This window comes from Strongylocentrotus purpuratus, unplaced genomic scaffold, assembly GCF_000002235.5.
Source record: "Strongylocentrotus purpuratus isolate Spur 01 unplaced genomic scaffold, Spur_5.0 spur5_scaffold_13, whole genome shotgun sequence".
Lineage (NCBI taxonomy): Eukaryota > Metazoa > Echinodermata > Echinoidea > Camarodonta > Strongylocentrotidae > Strongylocentrotus > Strongylocentrotus purpuratus.
In genome coordinates this window covers 32,512,206-32,528,973 of record NW_022145598.1, presented here as the reverse complement: position 1 = coordinate 32,528,973, position 16,768 = coordinate 32,512,206, and the positions used below count along the sequence as shown (strand labels likewise).

The 16,768-nt window shown below is 37.3% G+C and overlaps 2 protein-coding genes across 3 annotated transcripts; one reads left to right on the top strand and one right to left on the bottom strand.

Moving 5' to 3' along the window:
* The first annotated feature begins 2,067 nt into the window (after positions 1 to 2,067).
* Positions 2,068 to 7,730, top strand: LOC588659 (MRG/MORF4L-binding protein). 2 transcript variants are annotated; one of them, XM_011682704.2, is made up of 4 exons: positions 2,068 to 2,366; positions 3,808 to 3,929; positions 4,663 to 4,798; positions 5,536 to 7,730. In XM_011682704.2, exons 1-4 carry the CDS (start codon positions 2,252 to 2,254, stop codon positions 5,697 to 5,699), a joined length of 537 nt encoding a protein of 178 aa, XP_011681006.1. In that variant the 5' UTR covers positions 2,068 to 2,251; the 3' UTR covers positions 5,700 to 7,730. The 2 variants fall into 2 exon arrangements, with proteins under 2 accessions (XP_011681006.1, XP_793425.1); XM_788332.5 differs by having other exon boundaries at positions 2,213 to 2,366; positions 5,542 to 5,764.
* A 928-nt stretch (positions 7,731 to 8,658) lies between these two features.
* LOC115918572 (proteasome subunit beta type-2-like) lies at positions 8,659 to 16,068 on the bottom strand. The gene is made up of 6 exons (XM_030983401.1): positions 15,889 to 16,068; positions 14,235 to 14,357; positions 13,346 to 13,416; positions 12,025 to 12,187; positions 10,900 to 10,949; positions 8,659 to 9,988 (listed from the first exon to the last, which is right to left on the bottom strand). Exons 1-6 carry the CDS (start codon positions 15,977 to 15,979, stop codon positions 9,881 to 9,883), a joined length of 606 nt encoding a protein of 201 aa, XP_030839261.1. The 5' UTR covers positions 15,980 to 16,068; the 3' UTR covers positions 8,659 to 9,880.
* Between the last annotated feature and the right edge of the window lie 700 nt (positions 16,069 to 16,768).

Below are 16,768 nucleotides of genomic sequence, written 5' to 3'. Positions count from 1 at the left end.
AAAAATATATATTTAGTTAGTGCTCACACTATCTCCCCCCCCCCCCCCCCACTGAACGCAAAATCGGACGGCGTGATTTTCACATTTTATCCCCCCCCCCCATCAGCATATCCTGGATCCGCCACTGCTAAAATGTAGGGCAAAGGGGGCATTTATTACAAAGAAAAAAAGGCACCTGTCATATTTGAATAGGGGCACTTTATATAAAGTGTCACAGTTTATGAGAAGGGAAAATAGGCACTCTTTAGAAAGAAAAGGGTGTACTTATCTGAAGTAAAAAGGGGCACATTTTATGTAGAAAGGCGCTTTGGGGGTACCCGAAAAATTGACGCATTGTCCCCCTTCTCATACTATGACCTATAATTAGAGAAGGGACATTGTTGATGATTGTGCTGAAAACAAACATAAATGGGACACAAGTGTTCGTAATTCTTATGAAATTTTGGGCATTGCATAATTATGTTCCACCTCAGATTTGGATAGGTGGATAATCGAAGGGTCACTATTTTTACAAAAAGAAAAAGGGCACTTCTCGCACCTGAAAAAACGGCACTCGTCGCAGGTGAAAGTGGGCTCTAAAATGCAGCCGCAGATCCACGAGGGGGGGGGGGGGGGGCTGGCCTTTAAAAAAATATATATTTAGTTAGTGCTCACACTATCTCCCCCCCCCCCCCACTGAACGCAAAATCGGACGGCGTGATTTTCACATTTTATCCCCCCCCCCCATCAGCATATCCTGGATCCGCCACTGCTAAAATGTAGGGCAAAGGGGGCATTTATTACAAAGAAAAAAGGCACCTGTCATATTTGAATAGGGGCACTTTATATAAAGTGTCACAGTTTATGAGAAGGGAAAATAGGCACTCTTTAGAAAGAAAAGGGTGTACTTATCTGAAGTAAAAAGGGGCACATTTTATGTAGAAAGGCGCTTTGGGGGTACCCGAAAAATTGACGCATTGTCCCCCTTGCCCTCACCCCCGGAGAAATGAAGATGAAAATTTACTACTGCTGAAGTACCCAGTACATTGTTTCCTCTTCTGAAAGTATACTTGCTGAAGAGCCTTCAAAAACTTCAAATGAGCTTCATAAATGCCGAGACTCTTTCTGACTTCTTCCCAAGAGGCCTTTCGATAATTGGAAACACTTCGAAGACGAGAGCTGTTATTCCTAATAGGACGAAATGTCAATGATATTTCTTTCTTTTTTCTTTTTTTGGTATTGATTGAAACATGACTGTCTTTGCGATAAGCAGATGTAAGGAAAACTTTCAACTTATTGAGTATAGAGTCAGATAGGAACTCAGTAGCAAACTCTAATGATTTGTCTCCGACCTATCGACTATAAAGTTAACCATCAGGAGGCGGATGAGATTGGAAAGCTCCACCCAAATTTAAACATTTTAATTTCAATTTGAGCTTTTGTAACGAACCATGCATGCTTGGGTTTAAAGCCCCACTGTCCTAGTTGTAGCTACTTGCTCCCTCTATATAGAAAACTTCCCCAATCGGTGCCCCATGATCCTCTATTTCTTATGTTATTTGAGAGCTGAGTTGATGAAATAGCCACCTGTCAGTGACCTCGTTGTGTGGTCTAATCCCTCCTAGCCACACAAGTGTTGATAAGCTTTAAGATTGTAGAAGGTCCATCATTTGCCAAAGGAAATACAACATGGTAGGCCTATAACAAACAAATATACAATGAAACAAAAAATATATAAAAGTAATGGCACGAGAAAAGGGGAATTAATATTCTCATACCCGGGGGCGGGACTACTCAGATTTGGTTATAACTGGGGTGTGCCGCTGAAGCTTCAAAACCCTTACATATTTTTAAGGGTCATTTTGGAGGATTTTTCTCGAAGTAAAGCCCATTTTCCAAAATTTTGGGTGTTTGCATGGCATGCATGGCAAACACTAGGGATTTGTTGTAAAACGTTACCATTAGAGCGGCACACCCCTGTATACCCCCTCACCCCTCAGGCCTCACCCCCCCCCCCCCCCCCCCCCCCTCTCATACAACTTAAAAACTTCACAACTAGTCTTTTACCTAGTCTCTTTACCTCCACCATAGTGAACGGCAGCTGTTTGATGACGCGACGGCGAACACATGTCAACATGCATCATGCATATTTATGCCGCATGCGAATGCCGTATTGTGCGAGCGACAATACTGTACGTGTATAAAGCCTCGCTGACTAGATTCGACTGCACATAGTTCGAGTGAAAAACTGAAGAGAAAGACCGAGTTAGAGATGGCGATTGGAAAAATGTCTGGAGAAAGCGTGAAAGTAACCGGTGAAGATCTTATCTGGAACACTGAGCTTGAAGTCAGTCTCTTCTATGCTATGAGAGGACACAAACCTGTTGGTGAGTCATTTGTTTAGGCTTTTGCCTTTCAAAAAATTTATTGTAGCACATGCAAAATCATGATGAAAATGATGCACCGCACAGTTGCAGTCTTGTAATTGCATCATGCATGTAAATGATTTTGTGTACAAACAATACCTGCACTCTGCACCAAGCTGCAGTTTTCCAAACTGGAGGAAGCCAAGGCCAAGCAAAGAAGAAGAAGTCTAATAAATAACTTCAGACTCTGAATCTGAGACCGAGTCATGTCAAACCCCAGGAGTGTCTTGATCTTGTGTGTCAGTCAATCTCAGTGCACTAATCCTATGTGATCACGGCGCGTTGACCATGTTTGCATGATGCAGTGCAGTCCGCTCAGTCAGATGTGAATTTTGCATTCATTCAATCATGTTTCATTCATTCAGTCATGTTTCGGAAAATCAAGCAATAATTTCATGATGATTGATCATTGATGACCATGCATGTTAACAAATAACAATAAATGACATTGTCGCCCTCAACGATTATTTTCATCCCACTAATTAAATTGTTCATCACGTTCGCCATTGTAATTTTTAACTGTTTAACCTGATTAACTGTTTAACCTGATTAACTTTTAATTTTAATCCTTTTTTAAAAGCAAAACTAGACCTACTACTTTTATAGATCTAGTAATCTAGTTAAATGAAATGGAAAAAGGAACAGGTAATCTACAGATGATAGAAGAAAAACTCCTAAAGAGCCAAAGAAACCGGAGAAGAAGGAGAACAAAATGCAGAAAGTCATGACAACCCAACAATCTGTATATTATTCACCTTGTATTTTGCCAGTTCAGGTATCAAGAGATTATTGTTGACAGCTGGTCATACCAATGGTCCCTGTAAGGAGAGTTCTAATTTATAGTCCAGTCAATTTCAATTTCAATTTATTTGTGTTTCCACCAAAACATTACAAATTAATCATAAAAATTTACAACAAATGTAGAAATACATATTGGAAACAGAGGGGTCCACTAAGATGCAATGCTTGTACAAGTATGAACACGGTACACCTCAAGTGATATACTTAAGAATAATGAGCAATTACTACAAAAGGAACTACATAGGGAAAAAAGGGGGTTGCCAACAGAGACAAGAACGAGACAAGACAGTACTTTAAATGACAAAGATAGAAGAACACTGTCATAAGACAAAGAGTACACAATGCCAAAAAAAGGAGTGAGAGATCGGGGGTACAGAAAATAAAACGAAATGATGAGCTGCATGTGGGGTTGAGAAGAAGATGAGGAAAGAGAAATGTGCATTAGATAGGAGATAAGCATGAGAAGGCACAATATAATATATCAAATTACAAGTCCCATTGGTTCCTTGCTGCTCAACAGATAATATTATGAATCACTAAGGCAGCACTAATGTAACATGTTGATACATTTGTATTTTGTTCTACCTCTCTGTTCACGCAGGTGTTAACAAGAATTTTCAGATGATGTGTATCCACGAGAAGTTCAACCAGGCCACAGGTCGTCAGGTGACCTCCAAACAGATATGGGACCACCTGGAAACCTTGTATGACATGCAGGCATTGGTAAGTCATACCCAGTCATGGTATTACATGTAGCAGGGGTTATCCATTGTTTCCTCTGGCATTGTAAGCAGCAGGGACCCGTTTCACGAAGCCTTCTTTCAATGACAAATGACAAAAATCAGTGACAAATCTGCTGATATCCAATCAGAAGCAAGGATTTTAGCTTATAACAAAAATTGTCTTTGTCACTGATGACAAGTTTTGTGAAATGAAGCCCTGATGTTTAGCTTCTGGCTTTAGTATATCAAGGGTCAAGGGTTTAGTGTTGGGGTTGCTGGTGGGCTTTGGGTTATGATTAATTACTGTTAGGATCCAGATTTGGATGTATTAATTCCTTAATGTATGAAAATAACCTTTTGTTTACTACCGCTGCCATTTGGCAGAGCTGCTTTCTTGCCATACATGATGATCAGCAGAGAAAAATAGAATAATCAATAGAATAATTGCTCTCGATCTGAGCAACTCAAAAACTTTGCAATGTATTGAATGTACCCTTTATCTGGTCTTGAATTCTTGATTCTTGTTTCTGATTTAGCTTCCTGACAAGTGACTACTATTCCCTCAGTGTCTGTATTAATTTTATACATGAAACATTTTAATAAACTTGTTGCCTTTGGTAAAACTACCCCATGATAAATTTAATATGGCACAAAGAGATGATTTTAATAATGGCATAGAAAGAATTTGTTTTGTAACATCATGACTTATTCTATTATTTGTTCTCTCATACCAGCATGAGTCAGAGATCTTGCCCTTCCCCAACAAAGAGGTGGACTTCTCTCTACCGACGAGTGAATTCCAGGAGATGATGCAACAGAGAGGCAAGTCTGGAGAACCCTTCAAAGGCTTCTCATCCTCATCACATGATAGTAAGTTGATAATCAGACATTCTAGTGAAAGGAAATAGATGGGACTGAGTGGTATGTCTCAAAAATATTGACAACAAAATTCGATATAAAGCTTGTGTAAATATCTTGTTAATGGAATTTGCCAACTGTATTTCAACTATCCAATATCATATTAAAAATGTAAAACCAATGAGAAAATACAATTATAATATAAAATAGAGTGTAAAGATTAGGGGCAATATGTACATGTAGGCTAATGCCTTATTGACACATGCCAATGTTAACTGTTTATCAAAGACTAGCCCCCAAAAAACTTAAATGTCAGTTTACAGTCTAGTACGCTTTACAGTCCTACATCTCTAAAACACAGAAAGGTGAGTATGCGGCTGTGAGTATTGTTCAGGCAGCAATTTTCGTTCACCACCTCCATGCATCCTTATTCTAGTTACACTGTTTTATTTTACCGCAGCTAGGCCCTATCTTACAAAGAGCTGCGATTGATCCAAATCAATTGCAAGTCCTCCAATCAATCGCAAGTTTGCAGTCTCCCATCTCTTATTTACATAGTTGCTATTGATATCAATCGCAAATACGATGCGACTGATATCAACTCTTTGTAAGACAGGGCCTAACGACATGTTTATTATAGCATGTGTCTAAGGGTAGTATTTCAATACTTCTGGAGGGAAATTTGCCTGTTGACCTTTCATATTTTCTATTCAAATCAATTCAAATCCTTCTATCTTTTAATTTTTTTGGTGAAGGCTCCAAATCGGACTCTGCAAGATCATCCATCAAATTTGGCACACCGAGCGGCGTCACTGCGGGCACACCATCGGAGAAGGACAACTCGCCCAAGAGGAAGAGAACGCGGCAAGCTGGTACTCCAACAGAAACGCCCTCAACTAAACGCAGGAGATGAAAGATGCCTTCTGGAAGCTAGAAAGGACATGTGTAGCTCTGTCAGTAGCCTTGTATGTATTCGGCCTTTCGGAGAAGAACTTCTAAGATGAATAGGAATGATGCTTGTTCGGATCAAGTTTGATTCAAAGGCAAATTCTAGCTGTCGCAAGTCACAACTTGGTTCATTGCCTCAATGCCTGTATTGTGATTACAACGACTGTCGGTCTAAGGGAATGATAGCAGTGATCTGGTTAACTGTATTGTTTTTCACTTATGTTGGACATTCTTGTACAGTCTTCAATCATGGATTCATCAGGTTTTTGTGTGGATATCTCAGAGTTTGGTGAAAAAGAAGGAATTTGAGCTTGATATTGGACTCCTCCTTTTGTATAACTGACCCTCAATAGATTTTCTTTTGTTTTATTAAAGAAATTAATCTAAAACATCAGGTGTTCTTGTGTGATTGTTGGATTGCTTTATTTGTATGAAGCAAATTTAATGCTGTTTTGCCAACTCGACCAACTGCCGATATCTGAAGGGATTGGGGTGAGGGAATAGGGCTAAAGTTTCATCATACCTGTTGTGGGATTTACTATAGAAGTTGAGATTATTCATGCACAGATTATGGACCCAAATACTTCAGTCTCTTATAGCGACCACTGTTCAACTGATATTACATGTACATCAGGTTCCACTGTAGTACAGGGAAGGTTGGCAAATGCTGTTTTTATTAAAGAATTCCTCTTCAAAGTTCAAACCAGACAGTTAATTTCCAAGTTAAATAGATTATTACTTTCTAAAAATCAACAATTTTATCTGGTTGAAATTGAAAAGCGATATTGGCATGATTTATCAGGTTGAAAATTTGACAAACATGAAGGTTGTTTTGATCATGCCTATTTAGTACGGGTAGATAAATGTGCTGGACATATTTAACCCCCCCCCCCCTCTTTTTGTTTTTGTCAAAGCATTTTTTTCTATGCCATCAGATGTACATGTATATCCCCTAGTGTATAAACGGTTGTTAAGCAAAATGACATAAATGACATAAAAGGGCAATATTGTTCAAATGCTTTCCCGCTTTGTCCTCAGAGGCACGTATCATGTACCGTAACTCTTTATCTTCAGTGTGCAAAATTGCCCAGTTTTCATTGTTTTTTCAAATTAATTTTATGGCTTGATAAATATGTGGGCAACATCTGTTTTGGAATATTTATTTACATTGTTTATCTATGATTTTGATGTGCATGTACAGGCCCTGTATGAGAAATTGCCAACAGGGAGTTTTTTTCATTTTCCTTTGCAAAGTGTTGCCAATTTTAAGATTTAATTTGAATTTCTACATTTAGCACAATTTGAGTGTACTTCTTCAGAAAAATGTTTTGAACCACAATTTCTTTTTGCATGGATTACCGAAAAAGCCTTCAGTAATGCATAACATATTACATCCATTATGATCATCATCTGGAGTTTTATTCAAAATAAATAGAATTATTATAAAAATAAAATTCTTAGTTTTGTTGTGAAAGTTAGATTTTATGAGTCATTAAAATGCTCGATCTTGTTAAATCATATTCAAGTTGCCATTTTTGTTTTTATTGGACAACCCGTCACTACCTGAAAGTTGCATTTTTTGTGGATCTTATGATTCCTATACTATATTTAGGGTGTCTCTACTAGACATGTAGGCAAATTTAAATCTCTCGGCCTGTTAAAAGTACATGTATGCACTACATTTATAAGAACAGCTTTCTGCAGTCAGAGAAATTGGACAAAAAAAATGTGCAGTGATTTCACACTTCTCCTGTTTTGTGTAATGTGTATTTATATACATGTACATGTAATTTTGAGCATTGTAAATGGATACATCATTCATGCCACAGTAAAATTGCACTTTGTTTTTTACATGTGTATAAAGAAATGATATTGACTTCTGTTCTTTTGTATTCTGTTGGACGTTGTATGACAAAAAGGAATACAGAATTTGTTCACATTTGTATATTATTTAATCTTGACAATTGAATAAAATTTCTAAAGAAAAGTACTGTAAGTACATGCTTGTAAGGATAGATTTTTATGATGTGCAATGTTTCCATGAGTGGGAGGTGGAGGAGGGGGAGGGGGGGGGGGGGGGGAGGAGGATTCATTGATCTGACAATTGCTTCAGGCTGTATTTCATCTGAGATGTGGGGCCAGTTTCTCTAGACCATCACAAGTCTAACTTCTTTGACTTCCCATTGAAACGTGTCATAGAATGACCATGCTTTTATATGGGATGTCTAGAACTTAGACTTATGACGGTTTTGAGAAACTGGCCCGAGGGGTTAGAACTTGAGATGCGATTATGGTTTCAATTTTCGGTTTAGGTTAGTGCTGGATACAGTGATTGGTCTAGAGTTGCATCGAGGAATTTGATTAATGTCGGAAATTGATGATGGAGCAATTGGCTCTAGAGCATGTGTCGTTCAATAATACCCATGAGAAAGATATAGAAGCAGGGATGGTCATCTACATGAATGCTGCCAAAATTGATTAAAAATAATAGTTCAAAGAAATATTGTCCAACTACATCCGCGTTCATGACTAGACATAATATTAGTATGCCTCATTGTACTACTTGTAGGTACTTGCTCCCTCTATACCTAATTGGTGACCATTGGTTCCCCATGATCCTCTTTTTCTAATGTTAATTGAGAGCTGAGTTGATGAGATAGCCACCTGTCAGTGACCACCCTGGGTGGTCTAATCCCTCCTGGCCAAACTAGTACAGACAGGCTTAAAGGCCTAATGTGTGTGAAAATTACAGAAAACCATCTGCCGACAAAGACCAAACTGGCTTCAGGATAAGGACTGCTTTTCTCATCTCCCTCAAGTGGTTTTTTGGAAAGTGTTTTAGTTGCATTTTTCCAGGCAGGGAATCTGTACAAGTAAAACCTAATATTAATGCACATTTACATACGATACAAAATCACAGAATATAATAGTTTGAAGAGTTTATTACATCTGTACATGTACAAAACAAATCAACATCTCACATTAATTAACTTGAGGTCTAGTCACTCTAGTGTAAGAGAATTCAAAATTTACTTTTGACATTCCACTTAAAATGTACTAGATGAACTATGAACCAAAACTGCTGAACCAAAATACATGTATCTTCGCTTTAATCATTACAAAAATGATCAGGTGTAGAACAAAAAGTGACAATAGCCATGTGCTATGGTTACAATCTTTAAGAAATTTGTTTTTTTTATGGGCATAAGTATCATATTATCCATAAACTGCCAGGGAAAATATACAGTCCACTTTAGCAGGGAATTTGATGACAGGTTGGAAGAAAGATAAAAGTAACAGTAAATTCATTCATTGTGGCTGGGCAAAATTCTGTGTGCTCTGATGAGAATAAACAAAAACTTTTCACCCTGCATCACTCCTTCAATATTATTTAACCCATTATTATTATTACATGTATACTGTTGAATAAGTCTACGACACTGATAGGGAAACACCTTGTGTTCTTTTTATTGGACTCCTGGATTTTCTTGTGTATAGGCTTTGTACTGGAGTTACCAGGTTCCTGTAGCAAGGCAATGGTAAGTATTTATGCCACATGAGACCGTTACACATCAATGTTAATCTTGGTAGAATAATTACATCAGTGGGCCTGGAATCCAGTTAAACCGAATCTCATCTGTTTCCCAGCTACACCCCAACAACACAAACATCATCTATGTACCTACTACACTACCAGCAACTGCCCGAGACATGGATCTCCCTTCATTCTTTCTCTTTTACAAACTCAAACTGGTGTCCTTTTGTAGAAATACATGGGTGTATGTTCTACAAAGGAGGCATAATAGATTTATCAAATAGAAGAAAAGAATATATATGTATATCCCTTGTAAACATGAATCTACACATTGATTAGATTTCACTGTGTGATTCGCTACTGTTACAGATGTAAACTTGCAACAACAGCAAGCAAGAAAGGGAAGGGAGGAGATCACTGCACCTGCAATGCTGCATTAAAACATTTATTCATGGGAGCTTAAAGTTTCCTTCATTTTTCCTTACTACCTTCTCGTCTTGTCTCATTCACAAAATGGTCCACAGCCTAAGAGGCTTTGAGAATAACGATAACAAAAGAACATACAGTATGCATTATTTACAAAATATGTTTCATGGATTGCCATGGTAATGCTAGGCTTTTGCAGGCTTTAAAGGGAGGTTGGGTAATTCATGAATACCATCCTTGTCGACGATGCGGATCTGGAACGTTGGGAGGTTGACAATGAACCTCTTCTGGACCTGTAATAACACAGACAGACAGAAGAAAAATATATATATAGGCATATATATAATGAGTTGCAACAAATTCTTTTCACTGGTTATGGCAAGCCAGAGTGATGAAAACTTGTACTGGGATCAAATGAATTCATTTCTGCGTCTCACTCAAGCATTAAACATGCTCTGATTCTTTGGTTCTATTTGATAGGACAGACCCTGAACAATCCACATCTATATGTATGAGAATATCCAGATTTGTATGTGAAGAGACTTTTTTCCCAATTGTAAACTGTGTTTTTATGACTCACTGTATAACTAACCCTAACCCAACACAACCTTTACCTGTGACTAACCTTATGTATTTTGAAAATTAAATCCATGGATATATGCACATCCCCCCCCCCCCCCCCCCCCCTCCCTTGAAGTTTGTTATTGAAGCTAGCATTAAAGTGACTCAGTAAAATTGTTGAAGGTGGATGAAAACATTGAGTAATTTTGTATGAAATGTTACCCAACCGTTTTTCTATGAAAATAAGACATAAGACAGGCTTTTACAAATCTTTCAACACTTCAACGTCTGGAATGGTATATAGAGCCAATTAATTGCTTTGTGACAATTTAAATTCACCTAAAATGTAATTGAATTGTAATAATATAGTTGGGAGAATTAAGGAATCGATCAGATCAGTTTTTTCCAATTTTTATCATTGATAATGGTCTGTTTTCACTCAAACTTTCAGATTATCTTTACTTGTACATCTAGCACCATTTTTAATCATAATGTCCCAATTGCACTAAAATGTGAGATTTGTTTAATCAATGACATATCATCGGCTGCTGCCCGCAAAAGGCCGTAACGACATTGTCAACAGTAGAAACGGCCTTGTTGTGGACAGCCGACGATGAAGATGTCACACAGATGGGCCACTTACCTCTAATAGGCACTTCTTCAACACTTCAACTGCTTGGTCCCGAGTCATATCTGAGTAACATATAAAGGAAAGATAAGATGGAGAAAGAGTGAGCAAAGACATTTACATTTAAGTACAATCAGAAATATAGGTGGCAGAAGCCAAACTAGTCTGTGATCTACTCACTCTCCATGTCATACCACTTATTCTTATTCAAATAAACCTAAGCACATGCTGTTCTATCCAATATAATACAACTCACTCCTGTAAGATCTGGTGAAGGCAGTAATTCTGAACCACAAAGAATATAATATATTTTTTCAATTAAAAAAATGAAATAAAATGCTTTCCAGTACTATCAAACAATTGGTAAGTGTATGATGTCCAGCAGTGCTCGAGGAGGTAAGTGTCCTCATATGCATATGCCCACCTTTACATTCAGCTTTCAGGGAGGATTCATTCCGAAATCAGGGAGGTTTCTATCGATTGCATACACCATAATAGAGATAATCTTTCAATGAATCAGGGAGGCATTCAAGTTTGTGTGGAGTGCCGTATCAAAAAAATAAAAATAAGGAGGCCTCCTTAAAAATCAGGGAGGGTTGGCATCTCAGCATATGGTGTGTGTGCGCCAAAGTAAGCGCACTAAACTCAATTTTTTTTTAATGACATTGAGTAATCTCCAAATGACTCCTTTTAAAATCATCTAGGAGTGTCGTATGAAACACATGATTTTCGCTACTTTTGATGAAATCTATCTGCTCTCACTGAGGATGTGTGCACCTATCATACTCAGCATGAAGGCTCAATAAAATTGATGCACGCAGCCTCACCTCAGGTGCTGATAGATTGTATAATGAGCTCAATCACAATGAATTATTTACATATACATTTCATTATTTAAATGTTATAACTGAATAATTACAACATGTTTTATTTTACGATTATTTGATATAAGTTGTTTAGTTAATTAGAATTAGTTATTAATATGAAGATTGCTAATAGTATTGATTTCTTATATTCTTGTGTGTATTTATAATTTGTAAACTGAATTGTATGAGTCTCTGGACTTTTTATTCAGAATGTTTTATTTACAATAAACCAGAATTGAATTGAATTGAATTGAATATACTAGCCAACTCTCACCTCTCCTGTAGTGCCTATCAAGGATACTCAGTGTGAAGTAGGATCCGTAGCCGTGAGCAGCGAAAGGGACCTGCTGCAGTGAACCCAGGTAGTCCATGTAGAACAGGCAAGGACCATCCGTCTCATCATGACCAGCTAAGAGTAGGTTCACCTGGTATGGTGTCTGTGATGGGCAAACAGGAGACTCAATTATTAGTTAAAGGGGCATGTTCCCGCCAGTGTAGTTATCGCTGCTCTAGTCATCGCCATCTTGGTTCCGAAGGTCGACTTCTAATTTGCATACAGCTGTCAATCAAAGTACGCGCAGCCTGGCCTGCCTTCGCCAAGCCAGCTGATTGCTGCCGATTGCGACGTCACGAAAGTGGGCGGATACAGCAGCCGAATCTTAGAGCCGAACTGCGATTGGTATTACTTCGGCACATGTATGCGATAATCGACATTGTCCGGGCATTCGGAACATGCCATCTGCGTAAGAGCCGTATTCTGTTGATGTCAATAGGCAGCTAGCACCGTCCGCCAGCGGGTACGTATTTTGAACGCCCTCTGGAATACGGGGAACATGCCCCTTTAAATGTACATATTTTATTACCAATACCTGACTGTTGATAGGGGCCTCATGAATTTGGCAATTATTTAAATCAATGTGTGAGACTGCAAAGCATTTCTCAAACAGACTGCAGCATTGATATATTTGGTTTAAAAAAATTAAAACAAAAAAGTTATAATAATTTCATCTCATTTCATTTATTTAGTTCCACTTCTCATAAAATATATATAAAAATTTACATACAATATGTGATTAACACAACAAAACAAGAAAATTGCATAACAATATTAGAAAGAATTAAGAGTACCTAGAATTTATACTCGAGACTGTGATGGAGGATTAATTTCTGACCATCAGCTTTTTTTGCATTTTAAACATTCTTTACGCAACATTTAAAGTTCACATGAATTGCAGCCTATCTTAGCATTTAGTCACTTAACAAAATGCTATTAACATCCGTTTACTGATAGCAACAAGGAAAAAAATATAGTGATCAGACATTTTTTCCTCAAAGACATACGTGTACATGTAGCTTTAGATGTAGGATTTGGGTTAAGGTTGCATTTGGGTATTAGCCTTAGATTAGGTTCATGGTAAGGCCTTGGAATAGTGTTTGGTCGGATTGGTCCTGTTCGAAATTCAGTTAACGGATGAAATTGATCGCTGAGCAATCGTCGTAGGAGCATGTGCTGTCTCGTACAGCTAGATATATTGAATTTTGCTGTGGTCTTTGCACTAAGGATATGCGTTGAAAATCATGTAAGATTTACTTACCTTACTGCGTAGGAAGTCTGCCAGGTTTTTCCTTGTGAAGTTAGCAGCTGCTTTGGGTGACAGTTCATAACCTGTAACAGATTTTAACGAGAAGAATTATCGGTAACGTAAAATCACTGTTAAGAAAAGATCCTTCAATTGTCAAACATATCAAGTATATGTGTATATCAATGCTGCTCTGCTGTTCAATCAGTTTTTACCAACCATTTGATATTCTTTATGTTGAATGAAGTTCTGAAACTTCTTACCATGCAAACGATTGTCCAAAAATACGTTCTACTTTTTTCACAAAGCTGTAAGCTGCCAGCTACAATGATAAAGGTAAAGTGCATTTTGGTTGGGTTTTTTTTAATTGCTTTCTCACTCTTTTTATGTCAGTTTAATAAAATATCAAAATAGAAAGGATCCCTGAAAAGGATTGCTATTCACATAGCCTCCTATAAAAAATATGATAAGAAATAGCTGCTTTTTGGTTTGGACTAAATTGTCATGCCACATATTATGTGGCGCACCCATTTTTGTATGCAGTGCATTAGAATTTCAACAAGATAGAGGTCAATTAAAGAGCTGTTTGGTAGCCTGGCAGTGTTTTAGGTTGGTAACCCTTAGCCTACATTTTTGCTGAATGCTAAACATGGCCATCTCACCGATAAAACTGACTTTTTGCACCCTGTACTTAAGAATTGTCATACTCTAACAGTTGTCAAGAAATGTATGAAAACACATATTTTCTAATTTGTTGTAATATTCCTCTCTGTTTGTAATTAACGTAAGCTTCATATCATAATGTGCTCTCTTTTTGTTATCTGTTAGTATTTCTTGTTTATGCGCTTTGTATCTAATGAAAAGGGGATTTATAAAATGTAATATATTATTATTATTTACTTACCGTTCCTGATCTTGTAGAGCTGAATATTCTTCTGGATATACTCTGCAAACTGGACAGTATCACCGGACTCACCAGCACACAACATGAGGAGCTTACTGCTCAAAGGAAACATCTTCTCTTGGTCTAAAAAGTGGAAAGGAGGAGGAGAATGAAGGAGGAGGAGGAGAATGAAGGAAAAGGTGGAGAGTTGTTATTTTTTGTAGTGATTGTACATATTGCTATTGTTATCTATATTAATTTGCATTTGAAATATGAATGCATTTATGATGCTGATTCTCAACATGCAATATCATGTTTATGCTCACCTTATTTTGTATACTATGTGACACCAATTGGAAACAAATTTCTGTATATATCGAGTCTTATCAACACTAAAACTTGAATCGTGAACATGTAGGTTTAAGTGTAAATTAGGATGTACAATTCCAACTTTTGATTTGTTAGGAAGTTTCTTCTCTGACGCTTAGTTTAGGAGCAAGGAAGATTCTACAATAGTAGTCTACCATCGCTTTTACCTAGCTGGATCAGTAATTTCAATTGTTCATAAATTTGGCATTGTTTCGACGGGTTGGATTATAACATCTTTTTACATTTCAACTATATCTTCTTCTTCTCCTTCTCCTTGTCTTTCTCCTTCTCTCTTTTTTCCTTCTTCGTTTCCTCCAGCACCTTCTTGATCTTTGTTCTTCTTCTTCATCTTCTTCTTTAAAAAAAACACAAACGACTCTTGACTTTGTCTTAGTTTGGATCTTCTTCTTGGCTTCCTTATTTTGTTTCTCTTTATCCTTCTTCTTCTTCTTCTTCTTACAAAAAACACACACAAATTTGTCTTAGTTTGGATGGTTGGATCTTCTCTTCTTCTTCGCTTCCCCATTTTCTTTCTCTTTTTCTTCTTCTTCTTCCAACCCCCCCCCCCCCCCCCACAAATTTGTCTTACTAGTTTAGATGGTTGGGTCTTCTTCTTCGCTTCATCATTTTCTTCTTCTTTTTTCATTCTTCTTTTCCTCCTGCTCCTTCTTTGTCTTCTCTTCTTCTTACTTGAGTTTTTAGATGGTTAGCCGTTAGGTCTTTTTGTCATTTTCTTTTTCTTTTTTCCTCTTCTTGTCATTTTCTTTTTTTCTTCTTCTTCTTCTTCTCATTTTCTTTCTGGGCGTTGTGGCGTGCGCTTAAAATCCAACTTCTTGTTCTTCCTCCTCCTCCTCCTCCTTCTCCTCCGTTGGTTTCAGAGATCAGCAATCAATTCATTAGTTGCCAGGTTGCGGACTTGTCTGGTTGGATCGAGCTGCCGAGCGCAAGCCGAGTTGTCATGCGCCCGACGTCGACAACACTCCATTTTAACGAACGCGAATTACAGGCAATGGGACCATTACATGATCTAGGGTGGCACAATTCCGAGATAACAGTCATCAAAACGGTTCATTTCCCCCTCTACATCATGAAATAAAAACCTCTGTCAGTGGTCTATCGCCCCTTCCCCCTTCCCACAAATAAAATTTCACATTGATTTCTAGTTTTTGAAAGAAATAGATCTAGATTTTCTAAAGATTAACAAAAGAGGAGATTGCATTTTCATTCACCGTTCACTCAGTTTACAAATCACATTCACAAACTCAACACACTTTTCCAAAAACAAAAGGTTGTGTGTAACACTTACCATGTTTGAAGACAAAAACACTTCTTCCTGCATTCATGTCGGATGCAAGTAAAACATAATCAGGACCCTGAATGCCTAAAAGAAACTCCATTTTGTAGGAATATGATGATAAAAAATATCAACCACAGGATAAAACATGCAACTTCATTCACCTTGGAATGGTTGATTCTGACCGTAGATGGCAGCATTGCCAAACAATCTGCGGATCGGAGCAAACAAAAATAATATTGTTTCCTTCAGCTAATCTACTTTATTATTATTTTAAATCTTTCATACAAATCATTATACCCCCCCCCCCTCCCCCCAAGAAAAAAGAAAAGCGAAATTAAGAAAGAAAGAGAGAAAAGGACAAAATAGAGGTAAAGAACAAAAAATATGGAAAGAAAAACAGATAAATAAATAAATATAAAAAACAAAAATGAAAAAAGAAACTAAGAAAGAAAGTTACAATCCGGTTTATTGGTCTGCCTTCAAATTATTAAGGTATAGTCATCCAGTGTAAATGATATTAAAAAAAGTCTGGATAATTCAAAACTTTATTGTAAAATGTTCAACGTACGTGGCCGTCCTGTATTATTCATTGCGGAAGAAGGTTTCATGCGATATATAGCATTTGTCTGTTGAGTGTATAAAGCAGGGCCGTAATAATATGATTGCAGGCAGGGACCTCCAATGATAACCATATTAATGCTGATCAGGTTACCGTAGGTAAACAAGTAATATTATCATTATCATTATCATGATATGATTATATTTGTATAAGGAAAATAACTGAAACAATGATTTAGACGATTGCAAAGTTTTTGGAGTTACTTAGACCTTGCTCAAGTTCATAAATATGATTATAAACTGAGTTCCCCCTCATTTTTTCGAAAAACTG